General features: G+C 43.4%; 1 protein-coding gene across 3 annotated transcripts in view; it reads right to left on the reverse strand.

Annotated features, from left to right (window-relative positions):
• Positions 1–16733, reverse strand: part of RIOX2 (ribosomal oxygenase 2) — a 28365-nt gene that overhangs the window by 8843 nt on the left and 2789 nt on the right. For all 3 annotated transcript variants that reach the window (XM_090276031.1, XM_090276038.1, XM_090276027.1), the window contains exons 2-5: positions 14176–14646; positions 9251–9370; positions 8038–8166; positions 1120–1223 (exon numbers count right to left, since the gene is read on the reverse strand). In XM_090276031.1, the coding sequence (XP_090132157.1) occupies positions 1120–1223; positions 8038–8166; positions 9251–9370; positions 14176–14607 (785 nt within the window). In that variant the 5' untranslated portion in view covers positions 14608–14646. The remainder of the gene's footprint in view (positions 1–1119; positions 1224–8037; positions 8167–9250; positions 9371–14175; positions 14647–16733) is intronic.

Genomic DNA, 16733 nt, shown 5'->3' on the forward strand with positions numbered 1-16733 from the left:
GCAAGGTTGCTGTATTAGGAAATCATTCACAAGGTGCTACCACCCAGGTCCTGTCATGTGACAAGGCACCTGCCAAAATGGAACATGGTTGTAACTGAACTGTTTTCAGCACATGTACTTTGGGTCTAAATACTCCAGACTATCTTTCCTGCTTTAGCTTCTTGAACTAAGAACTGGAAACTTTAACAGAGACCCAGAGGTTTTAATGGTTAGAGTTTCTGTTTGGGGTGATGAAAATATCTGAGAACCAGACAGTGGTGATGGTTGTAAAACAGTGTGAATGCAATTAATGTCACCAAACTGTACACTTAAAAATAATTAAAATGGCATATTCTATGCTGTACAGGGGTGGGCAAAAGTAGGTTTACAATTGTTCATATGGAAAAAGACATGCAGGCTATAATTATTACAATTGCGTTATTATTACAATAGCATGCACATAACTGTAAACCTTTTTCTTAAAGAATAATTTCTTTTAAAATTCTCACCCGAGAATATGTTTGCTTTAGAGAGTAAGAGATGGAGGGGGTGGGAAGGAGAGAGTGTGGGGGAAGAGAGAGATAAACATCGTTGTGTTAGAGTAACACCAATGGCTGCCTTCTATTCAACATGCAATCAAGGACCAAACCTGCAACCTAGATTTGTGCCCTGACCAGGGATCGAACCTGCAACTTTTTGGTGTAGGCGACGATGCTCCAACCAACTGAGCCACCCAGCCAGGGCTAAACCTACTTTTGCCCACCCCTGTATATATTTTATCAAATAAAAATATTTTAAAAATAAAGAGACACACATACACACACTATAAGCCCAGCCTGACATCACTTACACCAGCCATACCCGCAGCTACGGTTCCTTCTTCCCGAACTAGGGGAGCCTTAATTTGGAAAACCCTCAGTGTTGTATGGTCAGGTTCATGACATTCCCAGGAATAAACCCAGGCTGGCCAGTAACACGGATAGGACACTGAAGGAATATGAAGTCAGCAAAGGAGCCGGAAAGCCCCGGGCTTGATTAAGTGGGAGGGTAGAGGCCCAGTCCCTCATGTCCCTCCTGAATGCGCTGCTGGAGCCAGAGCGCGGAGCTTTCCTCAGACGCCAGGCCAGAGGCAGCACTTACTTGTTCTGGTAGGTGCTGATGGTCACGTGAGTTGAGTGGGCCAGCCCCGGAGGAGTGTCTGCCTGATGGATGGTCCCTCTGGGAAAGTATAGCAGATCACCAGGCTAAAGGAAGAAACAGAAAGGAGGAAAGAGTTAACAAGGATATCTTCTCAGTCCTCTGTTTTGTGGAGACAAATGTAGGCTTCATGTTTTAATTCTCCATTCTAGAAAACTCTACTTGGTTTATTCAAAGGGCCCTGCCAGTTTAGGTTTAGCTGCACTGTCTGTGAGACTCACTGTGAAGCCCTGGCCTGCAGAGGCTTCCTTGCCTGGAGTCACTTGATTCACAGACTAGGACCAGAGAGGCCTGAAACAACTCCACCCAGACCCAGGGAGCAGGGAGGTGACACTCGGGACAGGGAAGCAGGCTAGCTCCCTCTCCACCCTTCAGTGGCACAGGGAAGAGTAGGAGCTTTAGAGCCATACAGACCCAGCCACTTACTGGTAACCCCAGCAAACAGTTAACCTCCCAAAGCCTCAGTGTCTTTATCTGTAAAATGGAGGCAACAGCCCCCAATCTCACAGGATTACCTTGAGGATTAAGGAGACGCCATAGCCAAAGCCCCTGGGGCAATGATGGGGTTGGGGTTGTATTACTACTATTATTTTACCCACCAGTCCCTGACAGTCTGTGAGCTCTTCCAGGTATAGTCTGTATCCGTCTTTATTCCCAGAACCTAAACTATTAGACCATCTAGCACAAGTGACAGACTCAAGAAATGTTTGAATGCAAGGATGAAAAACCACATAACCCTTCATCTGAACCTAAAAACTATACGTAACTAAAGGTCAGGCACTTTCTTGGGCAGGAGAGCCTCTCCACCCTGTTCTGGCTCTCTCCCAAGTCAGTGGACAGAAATGATCTCCCCAAACCATTCCTGCCCTGAGCTGTCTCCTCACTAATCCAACCAGAGGGCAGTCTGTGTAGCAACCTCAGAGGAGAGCAGAGAGCCCTTTCTCCACCCCCGGCAACCTCAGGAAGCAGTGTGGCTCACTGGTTATGAGCAAGGACCCTACAGGGACAGCTCAAGAAATATCAGATTTAAAAAATACTGTTTTTATTTTTAATGTTAAGATTTGCCTTAAAGCAACAAACAATATACAATGATTTATATTCAAAGAGCTATCTTGATGGCTTACTTGCCATGAACCAAACTGACAGGGAAATCAGTAGTTCAAGTACATAGACACTTCCCTCATAATTAGAGCTATCGTTGCTGGTGTTTGGGTGCCAGCCCTCTGAATGAGGCCCTCACATGTACACTTCATTAATCCATTTACTTAGTCAACCCACAAACATCTGATTAACACCTCCCCGCCCTCCCCCATGCCAGGCGCATGTTAGACACTAGGGACAGAGCACTGAACTTTAAAACAAAGATCTACCCTTCTGTGGTACATTCCAGAACAGAAGACAAACATCTGAGAAGAGAGAAGAGATCAGAAACACAACAAAGACACACTAGTGGAGCAAGAAAGACTTTAAAAGAAATAGCAAAAAAATAATGTCAAGCAATGGTGAATACAATGCAAACAAAGCAAGAGAGGAAAGAGGAGGGAAATGATGTTGATGGGAGTTGGGGGCAGGCATGCCTGGGGTAAGAGGTGCTATTTTATCCAGAATGATCAGTGAAAGCGTGCTGTGCTAACAGGACATTTCAGTACAGACTGTAGGAAATGAGTGAGCCAGCCATTTGACTACCTGGGGAGAAAGGATTCCAAGGTTGTGGGACAGGGGTGACAAGTGCAAAGGACCTGAGGCTGAAAGGCGCTCGCACATTCGAGGAGCATCTGGTAGGCCAGTGCGGCTCAGGGGTGGTGAGTGAAGGTGGGAATGATGAGAAGTGACGTGAGAAGGCAGCAAAGGGCCCTGATACAGGAGCTTCTGGACTGTTTTAAGGATTTGGCTTTTACTGTGGGTTTAATACAAAGTCACAGGAGGTCTGGGCAAAAGGTGCACTAAATCTCAAAAGGGTCCTTAAGGTTATGTCAGAAAAGTCTGCAAAGGGGACACCAAATAGGAGGCTTTTTTTAAAAAAGATTTTATTTACATGTATTTAAAGAGAGGGGAAGGGAGGGAGAAAAAGGGAGAGAAACATCGATGTGAGAGAGAAACATCGAACGACTGCCTCTCGAACATGCCCCAACCAGAGAACTAACCCGCAACCCAGGCATGTGTCCTGACCAGGAATCAAACCAGCAACCTTTTGTTATGCAGGATGATGCCCAACCTACTGAGCCACACCAGTCAAGCCAGATAAGGGGCTTTTGTATAAATCCATGTCCAAGGACTTTGTCCTTAACAAGTAGAAAAATGGTGATACATTTATAGATAGGAGGCAGGGGACAGGGTGGGACCTCAGATTTTGATTTGGGGAATATTAAATTTGCAATACCTTTTACCTTTCTTATGGAGACCATGTGCAGGCAGCTGAATGAGTCTAGAGTTTGGAGACATGGACTAGAGATATAACAAAGCATTTAAAACATATCAGTGTAGAGGGTATTTAAAATCTTGGAAGTGGTGGTGGGTTGAGAAAAGGGGTCCCAGAAATGAGCCCTGGCCCCCTAACCTGCAGAGGTGGGAAGACTGGCTGAGGACAGAAGAGCAAAGGAGAATGACTAGGTACAGTCAAAAAGGTGAAAAAGAACCAAGAGAGGGGGCATCCCGGTGACCCGCTGAAGAAGGTGGAGTGTCGCAGCGTTAAATGCTGCCAAAAGACAGACTAAGATGGGGACTCAGAGTTGACCGTCGTCGGCAGCCGTCTGTCTCGAGAGACGATGGTGTAGCTTCTTAAGAGTCTATCTGCACCACCGAGAATGGCTGTGCAGTCCGACTCGGGAGTGACACGGTATCTGTCTCCTCCCGTGTTGAATCGACATCTTGTGATGACGCTGGAGTGTCCTCTCCAGTGACGCTGAAGCTACAGAGCCTGGGCAGGGTGATATGGAGGGTCTGCTGTTGCCCATGCAGCAGACCCCCCCCTCTCTTCGCAGCTGAAGGGTCCAAGGGAAAGACGGAGTCAATACAGCTTGGCTTCAGGTGCGCCGCAGGAGTTGCCGGTGTTGACTACAACGTCGAACCGCCTTAGGGACTCTGGCTCCGGATTTTCTGTCGGGGTTTACTCCCTTAGCCTTTCCCCTGAAGAGGTATGCCGCAAGGTAGCGGAGGTTTTTTGGAGTCAGAGTTTTCCTTCTCTGATGTGCCCTGACTGGAAGATCGAACCAGCGACACTTAGCTCGCAGGCCGACGCTCAATCCACTGAGCCAAACCTTGATAATGTGGAGGTCACTCATAACCTTGAAAAGGGTGGTTCTGGAGGAATGGTGGGATGAAAAGCCTACAGGGATGGATTCCCAAGAGGAAGAGAGACGAGAACACCAAGGGCACTGTGGCACGGTCCCCAAAGATGTCTATGTCCTAAACCCCGGCTCCTATGAATACTAGGTTACACAGACAACGTGAACTAAGGTTGCAAATGGAATCAAGGTTGCCGACAGGATTATTCTGGATTATCAAGGTGGGCCCAATGCAATCACAAGGGTCCTTAGAAGTGGGAGAGGGTGCTGGAAGTGAGAACCAGAGAGAAGGCAGCACGAGAAAGACCAGGCTACACGTTGCTGGCCTTGAAAATGGAGGAAGGGCCATGAGCCAAGGAATGTCGGCAGCCCCTAGAAGCTGGAAAAGGCAAGGAAACTAATTCTCCCTTAGGGCCTCCAGGAGTGCAGAGCTACTGCACTTGGACTATAAAACAAATCTGTATTCATTTAAGTCACAGAGTTTGTGTTAATTTGTGGTAATTTGATACGCAGCAATATATTGACATATACCCATCTCTTTTAAGGAATTTCACTGTAAGGGAGACATCAAAGTAATATTTTTCAATCCTTACAACCTACAATGTAAATATTATGGTCACCATTTTAATAAAGAAACTTAGATTTAAATAAATGACTTGCCCAAGCACACACAGCTCCTACATGACAGCAGATGAATTCAAACTCAGATTTCTCAGATTCCCAAGCCACAGAGGAGCAGTGTTTCCATCACAGGGGTGATGTTCACCCCAAGGTCCTGAGTTTGGCAGACATACCACATGGGCTGCTACTGGAGTAAGGAGGAATAGGGGTGAGTAGGTATCGACATAGCCCACCCCATCAGGGCAACACAGCTTTTCTAGTTCATATACTGGGCATTTACACAAGATTTCATTTGAAAAGATTCGCTGATTAAAAACTCACATGTATACAGACATAAAACTTGAACACCCCTGCAGTCCCTGAGGCTCTTTCTCCTTCTAGGAGACCCGGGGCTTCTCCTAATGAACTGTGGTCAGGACAGGTGTGATGAACGGGCAGTGCTCCATCTCCCCCATGCCCCACACTGTCTACCCTGAAGACCACTATGAAGCCCAGCCTTCTTGGGCAGGGCGAGTAGTCAGTTATCAGCCTGGGTAACTCAGCACTGGCCTCAGAGACCATGGATGGCTTAGTCTTTGGCCTAAGCATAATCAACAAACAGCCTAGATAAACATGCTTCTCCAAGACTGAGGTTGCCCAACTCTTTCTATAAAGGGTCAGAGAGTAAATATTTGTGGTTTGTGGGCCACAAGGTCTCTATGGCAACTAACCTACCCTGCAGTGTAATGTGAATGCAGTCCTAGACTGTACATAAAGAATGAGCGTGCCTATGTTGCAATAAACTTTATTTATGAAAATAGGAATCAGGCCATATTCTGACCCATGGGCCATAGTTTGCTGACTGCCAACTAAGAGTATAAAAAGTGAAAGGTACCTTTATTGTTGTGCTTATTTAAGTCTCTACAATACAGCCATCCTAAAATGGGAGATTGTTCCCCCAGTTATTGGTAGACAGGCAAAGATTTTAAAATCAAGAAAGAGCCACAAGGCACTGAATAAAATTACACACTAATTATAACTTCAAGATTCAAGAAACACAGAAACAATAACTATATGCAAGTATATCAAAAAGGCTGAATCACTGAAATGGTTTGAATTAACTATTATCTTATTGATACTGAAAGAAATTAAGTTTATGTTTTGTAGGAAAAGGTATAAAGTTTAGTCAAGATAGTGGTGTAGGTAAACACAAGTTGCCTCCTAACGCAACCACATCAAAATTACAACTAAACTATAGAACCATCATTCAGAACCATCAGAAACTGAGATGAATGGAAGTCCTACAACTACAGAATTAAAGAAGAAATCACACCGAATCTGGTAAGAAGGGCGGAGATGTTAAATGGGCTGGTCCCACACAGAATGGCAGATAAAAATCAGGAGGGGTATCTCAGGAATGAGGGGTCCCAGCCCCACACCTGGCTCCTTGGCCCACAGTTCCAGTGCCAGAAGAGAAGTCTCAATGAAAGAAAAATCTCCTAATTTGGTGAAGGAAATTGACATACAAGTACAGGAAGCTCAGAGAGTCCCAAACAAGATAAACCCAAAGAGGCCCACTCCAAGACATATCATAATCAAATTGTCAAAGGTTAAAGATAAAAAGAGAAGCTTAAAAGCAGCAAGAGAAAAGCAGTTTGTTACCTACGAGGGAGCTCCCATAAGACTGTCAGCTGATTTCTCAACAGAAACTTGACAGGCTAGAAGGGATTAGCAAGAAATATTCAAAGTGTTGAAAACCAAGGACCTACAAAACCAAGATTTCTCTACCCAGCAAAGCTATCATTTAAAATCGAAGGACAGATAAAGATTCCCAGACAAGAAAAAGCTGAAGAAGTTCATCATCACCAAATCAGTATTATATGAAATATTAAAGGGTCTTCTTTAAGAAGATTAAAAATATGAACAATAAAATGGCAATAAATACATACCTATCAACAACTGAATCTAAAAAACAAAATAAACAAGAAGAATGAAACAGAATCATAGACAGATAATGTTTTGATGGTTGTCAAATGGGAGGAGGTCAGTGGGATGGGTGAAAAATGTGAAGTGATTAAGAAGTACAAATAGGTAGCTACAGAACAGTCATGGGGATGTAAAGTACAGCATAAAGAATAGACAAAGAACAAATATGCATGACCCATGGACATAGACAATGGTGTCGAGATTGCCCGATGAAATTGGGGTGGCGGGGGAGCTGAGTGGAGGGGTATAACGGGAAAATCTGGGACAACTGTAATAGCATCAGCAATAAAATATAATTTTTAAAAAATTAAAAGGTATAAAGCTTAATTATGGAGCTATTCTTATGCCTCTAAGACTTTTTCTGAACAACTCACCTGCTGGGGATTGGTGGCCATGACACCATCCAGGCTAACTGCTCAAAGACAGGCTTTCTCAGCAGCAAGATGCCAATGAACCAGGACATAATCAAGCTACCTGTCTTCATGGAGAACTCCCCAAAGCCAATCATAACTATTATTCTTCTGATGACTACATGCAGGGGGGAGGGAGGAGAGTGCACAGAGCCTGCTGCACAATCAAGATGAAAATGGGTCATTCTGGAATTTTACCAGCAGAAACACTAAGGTGTCCTGGGCATGCTCTGTTTCAGCAACCTATATATAGCCCATGGCTGGCCGCTATCTTAGACATGGCACAGCTGCCCAAGACCAAACCTTCTACTTTTACTCGAGAGGAGCAAGAGGACACCCAATTCATAACTCATTCCTGTCGAACGTGGCTTACATTTAGAGACAGATTATTTGGAAAAGAAACTCAATACTTCCTTGACTCATTTTTACAAGTTACCAAATCTCCTTTGGAAGCTGCACGTGCTGACTGGAACAAGGAGTCCTGCCCTGAATCCCTCAGACCCACGGGGACCATTCCATGAACAGTAAACCTCGAACCTAAACCTGCCTCAGGAGAGGCGCCCACGATGGAAGTCCCCTACCTTCAATGTGAACTCCTGCACCGGCCTCCCGATCCTGTCCTCTGGCTCCACGCTGTAGTCCCGAGCCAGGGGCACGGTGGGGTGGTAGAGGCGCCAGTGCTTCTCTCCCTCCAACTGCAGCACGAACACCTGCAGAGAGCCGCGGGGCCGGGTGTCAGAGCTTCCAGCCAGGGCAGGAGGCACTGCACATCCAGCATTAGCCCTCTGAGGGCTTAGACGAATTACAAGTTTCAGATAAAAAATAATGAAAGACCAGATGCACTTGACTCCACAGGTGAAAGCTGCTGCTACAGGTGTTAACTCTTAAAAACAGGTCATCATGAGGCCTGATACTAAAAGGATATTCGTTCTTTTCACTTACATGAAACCTTGCACTATATATCCACTATCTCATCCCTTTAAATCTTCTATCAGACAGCTAAAAGCCCATAATCTCTGATGGGAAGGCCAGGCTTCAGGTATGACTGAATGTCTAAAATCCTGAATATAATCTTTGGCAGGTAGAAAAGCTTCAAATTTTTTATTCTTCATTCAGTCAAAGATATTTTAATACTCTTTAAAAATATATTCTTAAAGAACCAAAACCTTTTAGAAAATGTATTGATATCAAATTGCTCTCAAAGGGGGAAAAATGACTTTTTACTAATTACTCTGTGTTCACATTTTTTATCAGTAAAAAAATAAAACTGCCAAATACCTAGTTCAAAGAGTTAACTTTTTTTTGGCAGTCACAGGAGAGTGAAATCGACACTTGTCAATGTGCCAGTGCTTAAGTGAAACCATGACTTTCATTCAAGCTGCCCCAAGATTTTTACAAATGGAAAAAAAAAATTTTGGCAGCTACAGAAAAGACAAAATGAAAGCAGATGTAAAGACTGCTTGTGACCTCTTCTTATTAAAGACCATATGCTGTGAAATTAAAGGAAAAGCCGATCACACTTTTCTGTAAATAAAGTCAATACCTGTTTCATAGGAACGTGTAGCTCTTTATGTTAGTCACGTTGGAATCAATCTCTCCCTTTGGAGAAGGAGCAGGAAGCCAGTTTGGTGGGAGTGAATTTGGCCCAACATCCAGTGAGGTCAAGAGCTCCAGAGACACACAGGGAGAGTGGACAGAGACCTGGCCCAAGAGCTGAACTGAACCCTGACAACCATCCTAACCTGGTGCACAGCAACTCCTTCCCCACGTGGAGCAACTTTCTCCCTCGCTTACCTCGACATCATCATAATGGGGCGGCAGGCCCTGAGATCCAGCAGGGGTTATGTACACATTTGAGCCAACCAAGGAGCCAAAGTAGCATTCCAGCTTCTCCTGGATCCTCCAAAGGTCATCCTTTAAAAAAAAAAAAGGAGGTGAAAAATACAGTAGCAATAAAAGATGCAACACATGCTTATTTGTTTACCAAGTATTTACTGCAGCTATTAAGTTCCAGGTACCAAGAATTACTAAGCAGTAAGAGCCAACACCTCTGCCTTCAAGAATCTTCTGTCCTGGTCCACACACCAGACAAACGTGAGCACACAAACAAGACTGGCAAGGCAGGCAATCTGCAGTCATACAGGATTTTAAACAGGGAATTCACATGATCTGATTTACATTTTTAAAAGCTCACTCTCGCTATGGTGAGGAGAATGGACTGTAGAAAAGCAAGAGAAGCCCTGGCTGGTGTGGCTCAGTGGACTGAGTGCCAGCCTGTGAACCTAAAGGTCACCAGTTCGATTCCCAGTCACGGCACATGCCTGGGTTGCAGCCCGGATCCCCAGTTGGGGGCATGTGAGAGGCAACCAATCAATGTAGCTCTCGCATACTGATATTTCTCTCCCTCTTTATCCTTCCCTTCCGTTCTAAGAATAAAAAAAAAAAAAAAAAAAAAAAAAAAAAAAAAAGCATGAGAAATTAGTTGAAAAGCTACTAAGGCAGCAGCCCTGTCAAGAAATGACCAAGGTGGGAGGGCAGAGAGAGAAGTAGAAAAGTCAAAATTCATTTGAAGTAGCATTGATAAGATCAGCTGGTGGACTAAATACAAACAGGAAAGGGAATGGGAAGAGTGAAAAAAAACACTCCCGGCCAGTTCCATTCGCCAAAGTGATAAAGAACAAGTTTTCAAAGGGGGAAAAAAAAGTTCTATATTAGAAATGCTGAGTTTGAGTTGCTATGACCCCCAAGTGGAGATGTTTTTAAGTAAGCTTCTGGCTGTCTCAGTCTGAAGTTCTGGCAAAAAGTAAGGACTAGAGACATATTTGGGAATTCCCTGCAAAAACTGGTATTTACAGCAATAGGTGAAGAAATGATAACCTAGAAAGTGGGTACAGACAGAGTAGGAAAGAGGCCGAGTAAATTCCCTCTCCAGTACTAATCTGCTCTTGAGGGTATAAGCAGACTTACGAGCCTGCAGGGGAGAAAGAAACCTGATTTTCCCATGGCAGACGTGAAGAGCTAGAAATTAGGCCACACAGATATCATTAGCACTTCCTATGTGCCAGGCACTATTTCTAAGTGCTTATGTATATTAGTTACATAATGTTCCCAACAACCCTGTCTCATTATCTCCAGTTTACAGATGAGGAAACCAAGGTGAGAACACACAGCTAATAAATAATGGAGCCAGGATTCAAATCCAGACAGCCTAGCTCCAGAGTCCGTACCTTTAACCACAACTCTATAATGCCACTCTAAGGAATTACCTTAAAGAAAGACAAGTCAAAGGACACTGAAGAGCCTGGTTTCAAACGTATGAATGTATATTGACCAGCACACAGAAAACATTAAAACGTATATAAAGTATTTGCTAAGTAAACCAATGACTACAGCTTGAGAATCAGTCCACCACTGAAGTGAAAAGGGACCTACAGTACTAAAAATATCAAGTGAGAAAGAACTGGGTCAGTATGAAGAAAGCATCAGGATGCATCTTTATAAAGACCACTGGGCTACTCTATTTATAGATTTCAGGACTCAAGGGTTCTACTTAACACAGGAAAAATAATTTAATAGCACCTGAACGCTCCAAAGAGTTAGAGCTCCCAAGAAGTCTAATTTATACCACAGAAGGACCAGCAGGACATGCTCTATAATCACACTTATGGTGACTGGAACCACAGGAAAGCTAGGACTTCTCCCTTCTCTAATGGCCTGAGAGATGTCTCAGGACCATATGGGTAACTTTATGGGTCCCAACTCAAGCATCTGTGTCTGTAATTGATAAGTTTATGTCTCTTTTCTTCTTAAAGGTTATTGAAAACCCTATCAATTGTACAATTTTCCCTTCTTTCCTGGGCCTCTAGCTCCTGAATCTGCCAAGTGTGACCTACTAAACAGAGATTTGAAGTCAATCAATTTCAGTCCAAGTTAAAGTTACAAGCTAGGTGACCTCAGCTTCTTTATTTGTAAAATGAAGACTCCCACTCTAAGACTGTGGGGAACAGCATAAAATAGCTTATCTCCAATCTTATTAAAATTGCAAAGCAGTATATACAAGGAAGTGTTACTGCTTCACCAACGCTGATTAGCCACAAACAAGGCTACTGAAATCTGTCATCTCCTTTAACTCGTGACTCCCAATTATGTCTGGAGAAGCCAAAGACAACCTCAGAATAATAGTGGGAAGGTGGAAGTCTCTCCCGGCTGGGTACAGCCTCCTCTCTCCACTGACTCACCCACACAATCAAAACTGAATGCATGGCTCGGACCAGAAGCCCATGCATGCACCTGAAGAGCAGCAAAAACAAACATGACAAAAGCCCTACCTTTCGATTACCATCTTCCAAAGTATAATAAGAACATGCCTTAAATTTGGAGTCAGAAGTCCTTACTTAGTAGCTATGGAAGTCACACCTATGAACTCCAGTTTTTCACATGTAAAATGGAGACACAATGACTGTGCTATTTCAGGGTCTGTTGGAAGGGTCAAAAGTTAACATGCGTGTGAGTAACTGGTAAACTCACCCAGATGTTTGATATATGAATTACACAAAGTTGGTGGGGAACAACTTACAGCTCTCTGGTTGACTCATTTCCAGACTAACTAGAATAAGCTGTGCACATTCTAAGACCCAATAAACAAGGGGATGACCGGCCTCTAGACTCTTTCTATCCTGATATTAACATGCCCATTCTTAAAAAAACACAAACATTAAACTTCCTCATAATGTAATACTTAGAACCCAGATTTTAGTATAAGAAGATGAGGTCCTATAGCTTAGTGGTCTCTCAACTACTGGCAGTGAAAAGACCAAAAGACCAAAAGACCAGGGTGTGTCCTAGCCTAGCCTGGGGCTGAGTTTAGACTTACGAAGCTCATCCTTCCTGTTTTAATACACAGAGCCAAAGAGCTGAGTCCACAGGGGAAAAAACACAAAAACAAAAACAAACATTCTTGGCCACCTGGAATTGGGAAGGAGGAATGTACAAGGCTTAAGAAAACAAACAGAGAAAAGCCCAAGATGATTCTAAATTACAGAAAAAGCAGCCACTGAGGACACCACACACGAGACAAAATAATTTTCTACTCATCTGTAACCAAATTACATGTAATCAACTTCACTGACCTTTTATGTTCATAGTTCTTAGGTATCTAAAATCCACTCTTAAAAAATGCTGCCTCAGCCCTGACTGGTGTGACTCAGTGGGGTGAGCACTGTCCTGTGAACCAAAGTTCGCTGGTTCGATTCCGGTCAGGAAACATGCCTGGGTTGTGGGCCAGGGCCCAGGCTGGGGGTGGGTGAAAGGTAACCAACGTATCTCTCACACACCCTGTTTCTCTCCCTCTCTTTCTCCCTTCCTCCCCCTCTCTAAAAATAAATAAAATATTTTTTTTAAGTGCTGCTTCAAAAAAATAACTTTTTTTAAGGTGCTTCTTCTACCTGAGTAAAGAGTCAAGGACTGGCTCAAAGAGAAGCAGCGCTGAATTCAAATCATAACTTGGTTTGACAAGTGATTTACACATTCCTATTGGGTGCCTGGGCCAAAAGCTTGGCATTTCAAGGGCACTAACTTTGTATGATTAAGATGTAATATCTAGAATCAGAACTTGTCCTGAAAAATCTAAGAGTACTTAAACTTTATCTAGATAGAGTACAGATAGGTTCAGGATCCTTTAGACAAGAAAGGGAATCATTCACCAGATTGATTATGCACCAGATGGACATAATGGGATCTAACAAGGTGTCTCTTAAGTTCACAGGAAACATTATTGGTAACTGATGACAAAGTCCCAGGAGCCACCAACACAGCCAGAATTATCCTCCTCAATATGGAATCTCATGAACCACTCTTCCTTCTCCTCTCATGCTGTCACTTTGATTTAGCCATGTGTCACAGGAGCAAATTTCTGAATGGGAATAAAACTAAAACTCAAACAGGCCATTGATTGTTCTGAGCCACCTTGTGATGTAAAGACCTCAAACCTCTACAAAAGTATATTAGCTTATCCTGAGTCTGCATTTTATAAATGCAGAAACTGAGCACAGAGAAGGCAAATTACTTCTCAAATGCCAATCACTGATGTAGAAGGATAAAAAGCAAAACAGCCTTCCAGACTTGCAAATCGAAGCTATCCTACCCGTATGACTGCCGCCCCAGGAGCAGCCTTGCAGGACCCAGCTCCTCACTGCCACATGGGTGGGCTGCTGTTCAAAAGGTGAAATCTCTTTCCTAAACATACATGTGGTATGTGTTCGTTCACAACTCTGAAGCTTCTACCTAGGCACTATAGGGAGGCAACTTCAAGAAGAAAATGACCACCTTAAAGCTATCATGCCTTAAATTATGACAGGACAAACCCAACAGAAATGTCTACCACATACCAAAGCATAAACCAGCCCACAGAACATGCTCCTGGAGGCATAATATTACTTCAGTAAGTGTTATAAACTAGCAATATAATTTAGTTTTTGCAGCTCTATGACATCCAACCATGTCCATCCTGAATGTTGGACATTTTCTAATAGTTTAAGCCCAAAGATAACAGTAAGTCTCCTAATTTGGAATGTATTTGAAGACCAAACAGGTGCTACCTCTTCTCAGGCTGGTGGGAAGCAAATCATCATCAAACTACAGGTTCATCCCTGAGCTGATCTGTGGTAAAACATTCACACTTTAATACCTACAAGGATTCTGCAATGGGGAGAACCTGTTACCTTGAATCTCTGAGGCTGATGAAACTGTATTGTTGCCCTTTTCTGATCAAAATCTTTTCTCAGCTGAAGAAAGAGCACTTTGCCATCTTTATTTAAAACCTTCTTCTTCCCACTGACACACCGGCAGACATTTATGTCTCTTCCATAGTATATACCCCGGCTGCACAGACTCTTCAGATCTGATAACTTGAAAAGGGACTGGTAATATGTGGCCAGTGCAGGGTCATCTCTCTGAATGAGAAGGGGCTTCTGCTCCCAGAATTCCGTGAAAAAAGTCTCTGTCTTGATGGGCGAAATTAAACTTTCAAACAAATGACTGGGGCTGTCAAAGTTTAAAGTGGAGGGCCCCCCAGCTGCCTCCACCTTCAGTTGTTTATGGGGAACAGGCCCCTCCTCCTTCCCAGTCCCTGGAGGCTTTGCTTTCTTTGGCATCGTTCTGTCTTCAAGACAAAGCTGTGAGGAAGTGCAAACCTACCAAGAGAACAGAGAACATGCGTTGGTGTTTGCAGATCATACACACACAACTGCGTGACCATGATGGCCTCACAAGACTCTCTGTAAGTCAGTGCCTGTTCCTCCAGGATGTGATACGAACTTACATCAACACCATTTCTTCCAAAATATAATTCAGCCTCAAATACCAGATTACATTTTCTTTTTTTTTTTAAGATTTTATTTATTTTTAGAGGAAGGGAGGGAGAAAGAGAGAGACAGAAGTATCAATGTGTGGTTGCCTCTTGCGTGCGTGCCACCAACTGGGGGCCTGGCCCACAACCCAGACATGTGCCCTTACTGGGAATCGAACCAGCGACCCTTTGGTTCACAGGCCAGCATTCAGTCCACTGAGCCACACCAGCCAGGGCAACCTAGTTAGAGTTTTGGCCTGTGGCAATTGACACAGGAAAAATGAAAAATCTTTAATTTGTGGCCACTGACACAGCAAAATCGAAAATAATTAATTTGGTTTCAATCAGCACCAGGTCCTAAATCTAATGAGATGTACTCTGAGTTACAAACACCTGACTCAGAGCTACCAACAGCTGCCCACTGACAGGTGCTCTCACCACAGCAACCCCCCGCCCCCATCTGCTGTTCAGGACAGCAACTAACACATCCTGGCCAGTGGTGTCATCTGGTGGCCAAAGCAAGAAGTTGCCTGCTCCCGAGTCTTCCTCAACCAGGTGAACCCCCTCACTTCCAAATCTCAGCTTATTCCTGAAAAGTGCCACTTTGTCAGAAATCTCTTCCCCATTTAAAAAAAAGAGAGAGAGAAAAAAAAAAACCAACTAATTAGAAGCTGAAAGGTGAGGGTTAAAGATAGTTATATCCCAAGTCTTTAAAAAGTTGTCAAGATAAATCCCGCCATCATTAACCTTTAACACAGCACTCCTCCATCATGAATGTGCACACATCACCGGGGCATCTAGACGGGGCTGAGAGTCTGCATTTCTAACTGGTGCTCCCAGGCAGTGAGCTGCTGCTGGTCCGCAGACCACACAGGAGTAGCAAAAAGAGCGATGCTCCCAAGTGCTGCCAAACCTCTCCCAGAACCACCCCCAAGCCACAACAACTACTGTAACACTTCATCTGGGGTTCAAGAATGGTAATTCAAATTATATGAATTTCCTGAAACTGAACATTTCTATTTAAACTTTATATTTTTCTGGGAGTGGGTGGAGGGGGTCCATTGCTTTCACCAGATTCTTAAAGGAGTCTCTGTTCCCCAAAAAAGCTTATAAAAATCTGCACTTATAAAAACCAGTTTTTCCCAGAAACCCGTAACTTATTCATAGACATTATGATTTCCTAGTTTGTTGGGCTATCAGAATGGCAAGAACACTGTTTTCTGCTCCTTTGTCATTATAACAAAGCTGTATTTCAGCTACAATGTGGACTAAGTAGTCTGGCCCGGGGAATAAACCCTGGAGCAATTTTGTTACATACTGCAACAACTAAGTTATAAATTAACCTTTAAAATGCAAGCCAAATGTAAACTGAACAAACTGGAAAGTGGGAATGTCAAAATATAAAACTCTAAAAGTTCTAAAGTTTGTACCCACAAATAGCTCAGATCAAGTGCTTTTGGTAGGGAAACCCAGGATGATGGTGAAAACTAATAAAAATAGACACTAAAAACTTTGCATTGGAGTGGTAAGGGCTTGCTTAGAAAAAATTAACTTTTTAAATGTTTCCTATTTCTTTTAAATTTGCCATACTATTTTGATTTCTCAGTCAAAGAATCAAGACTTTAGTGAGACAAAGTATTGCTAGTACTTGGAACCCAGATATGAAAACATTAGCAAAGACCACTGCTACTTATGAAAGGCCAGCTTATCCCTGATATCAGGGAATTCTAATTTCAGCAGTCCCCACCACAATTTAAATGATAAGAGTGGCTCACTGTGCCTAAATTGTTTATGCAAACAATGTGGCTTTCCTGAGCATGTTTTCCTTCCAGGAGTCTGGGATTTGGGTAGTTCCAGACCCCAATAAAAAACAAAAATCCCAGGCACTGAGTGTCTAATGAGCTTTCCTGTTTGGCAACTGTGTAGCTGTCA

This window comes from Furipterus horrens, unplaced genomic scaffold (assembly GCF_987537825.1).
Source record: "Furipterus horrens unplaced genomic scaffold, mFurHor1.1.pri manual_scaffold_1, whole genome shotgun sequence".
Taxonomy (NCBI): domain Eukaryota; kingdom Metazoa; phylum Chordata; class Mammalia; order Chiroptera; family Furipteridae; genus Furipterus; species Furipterus horrens.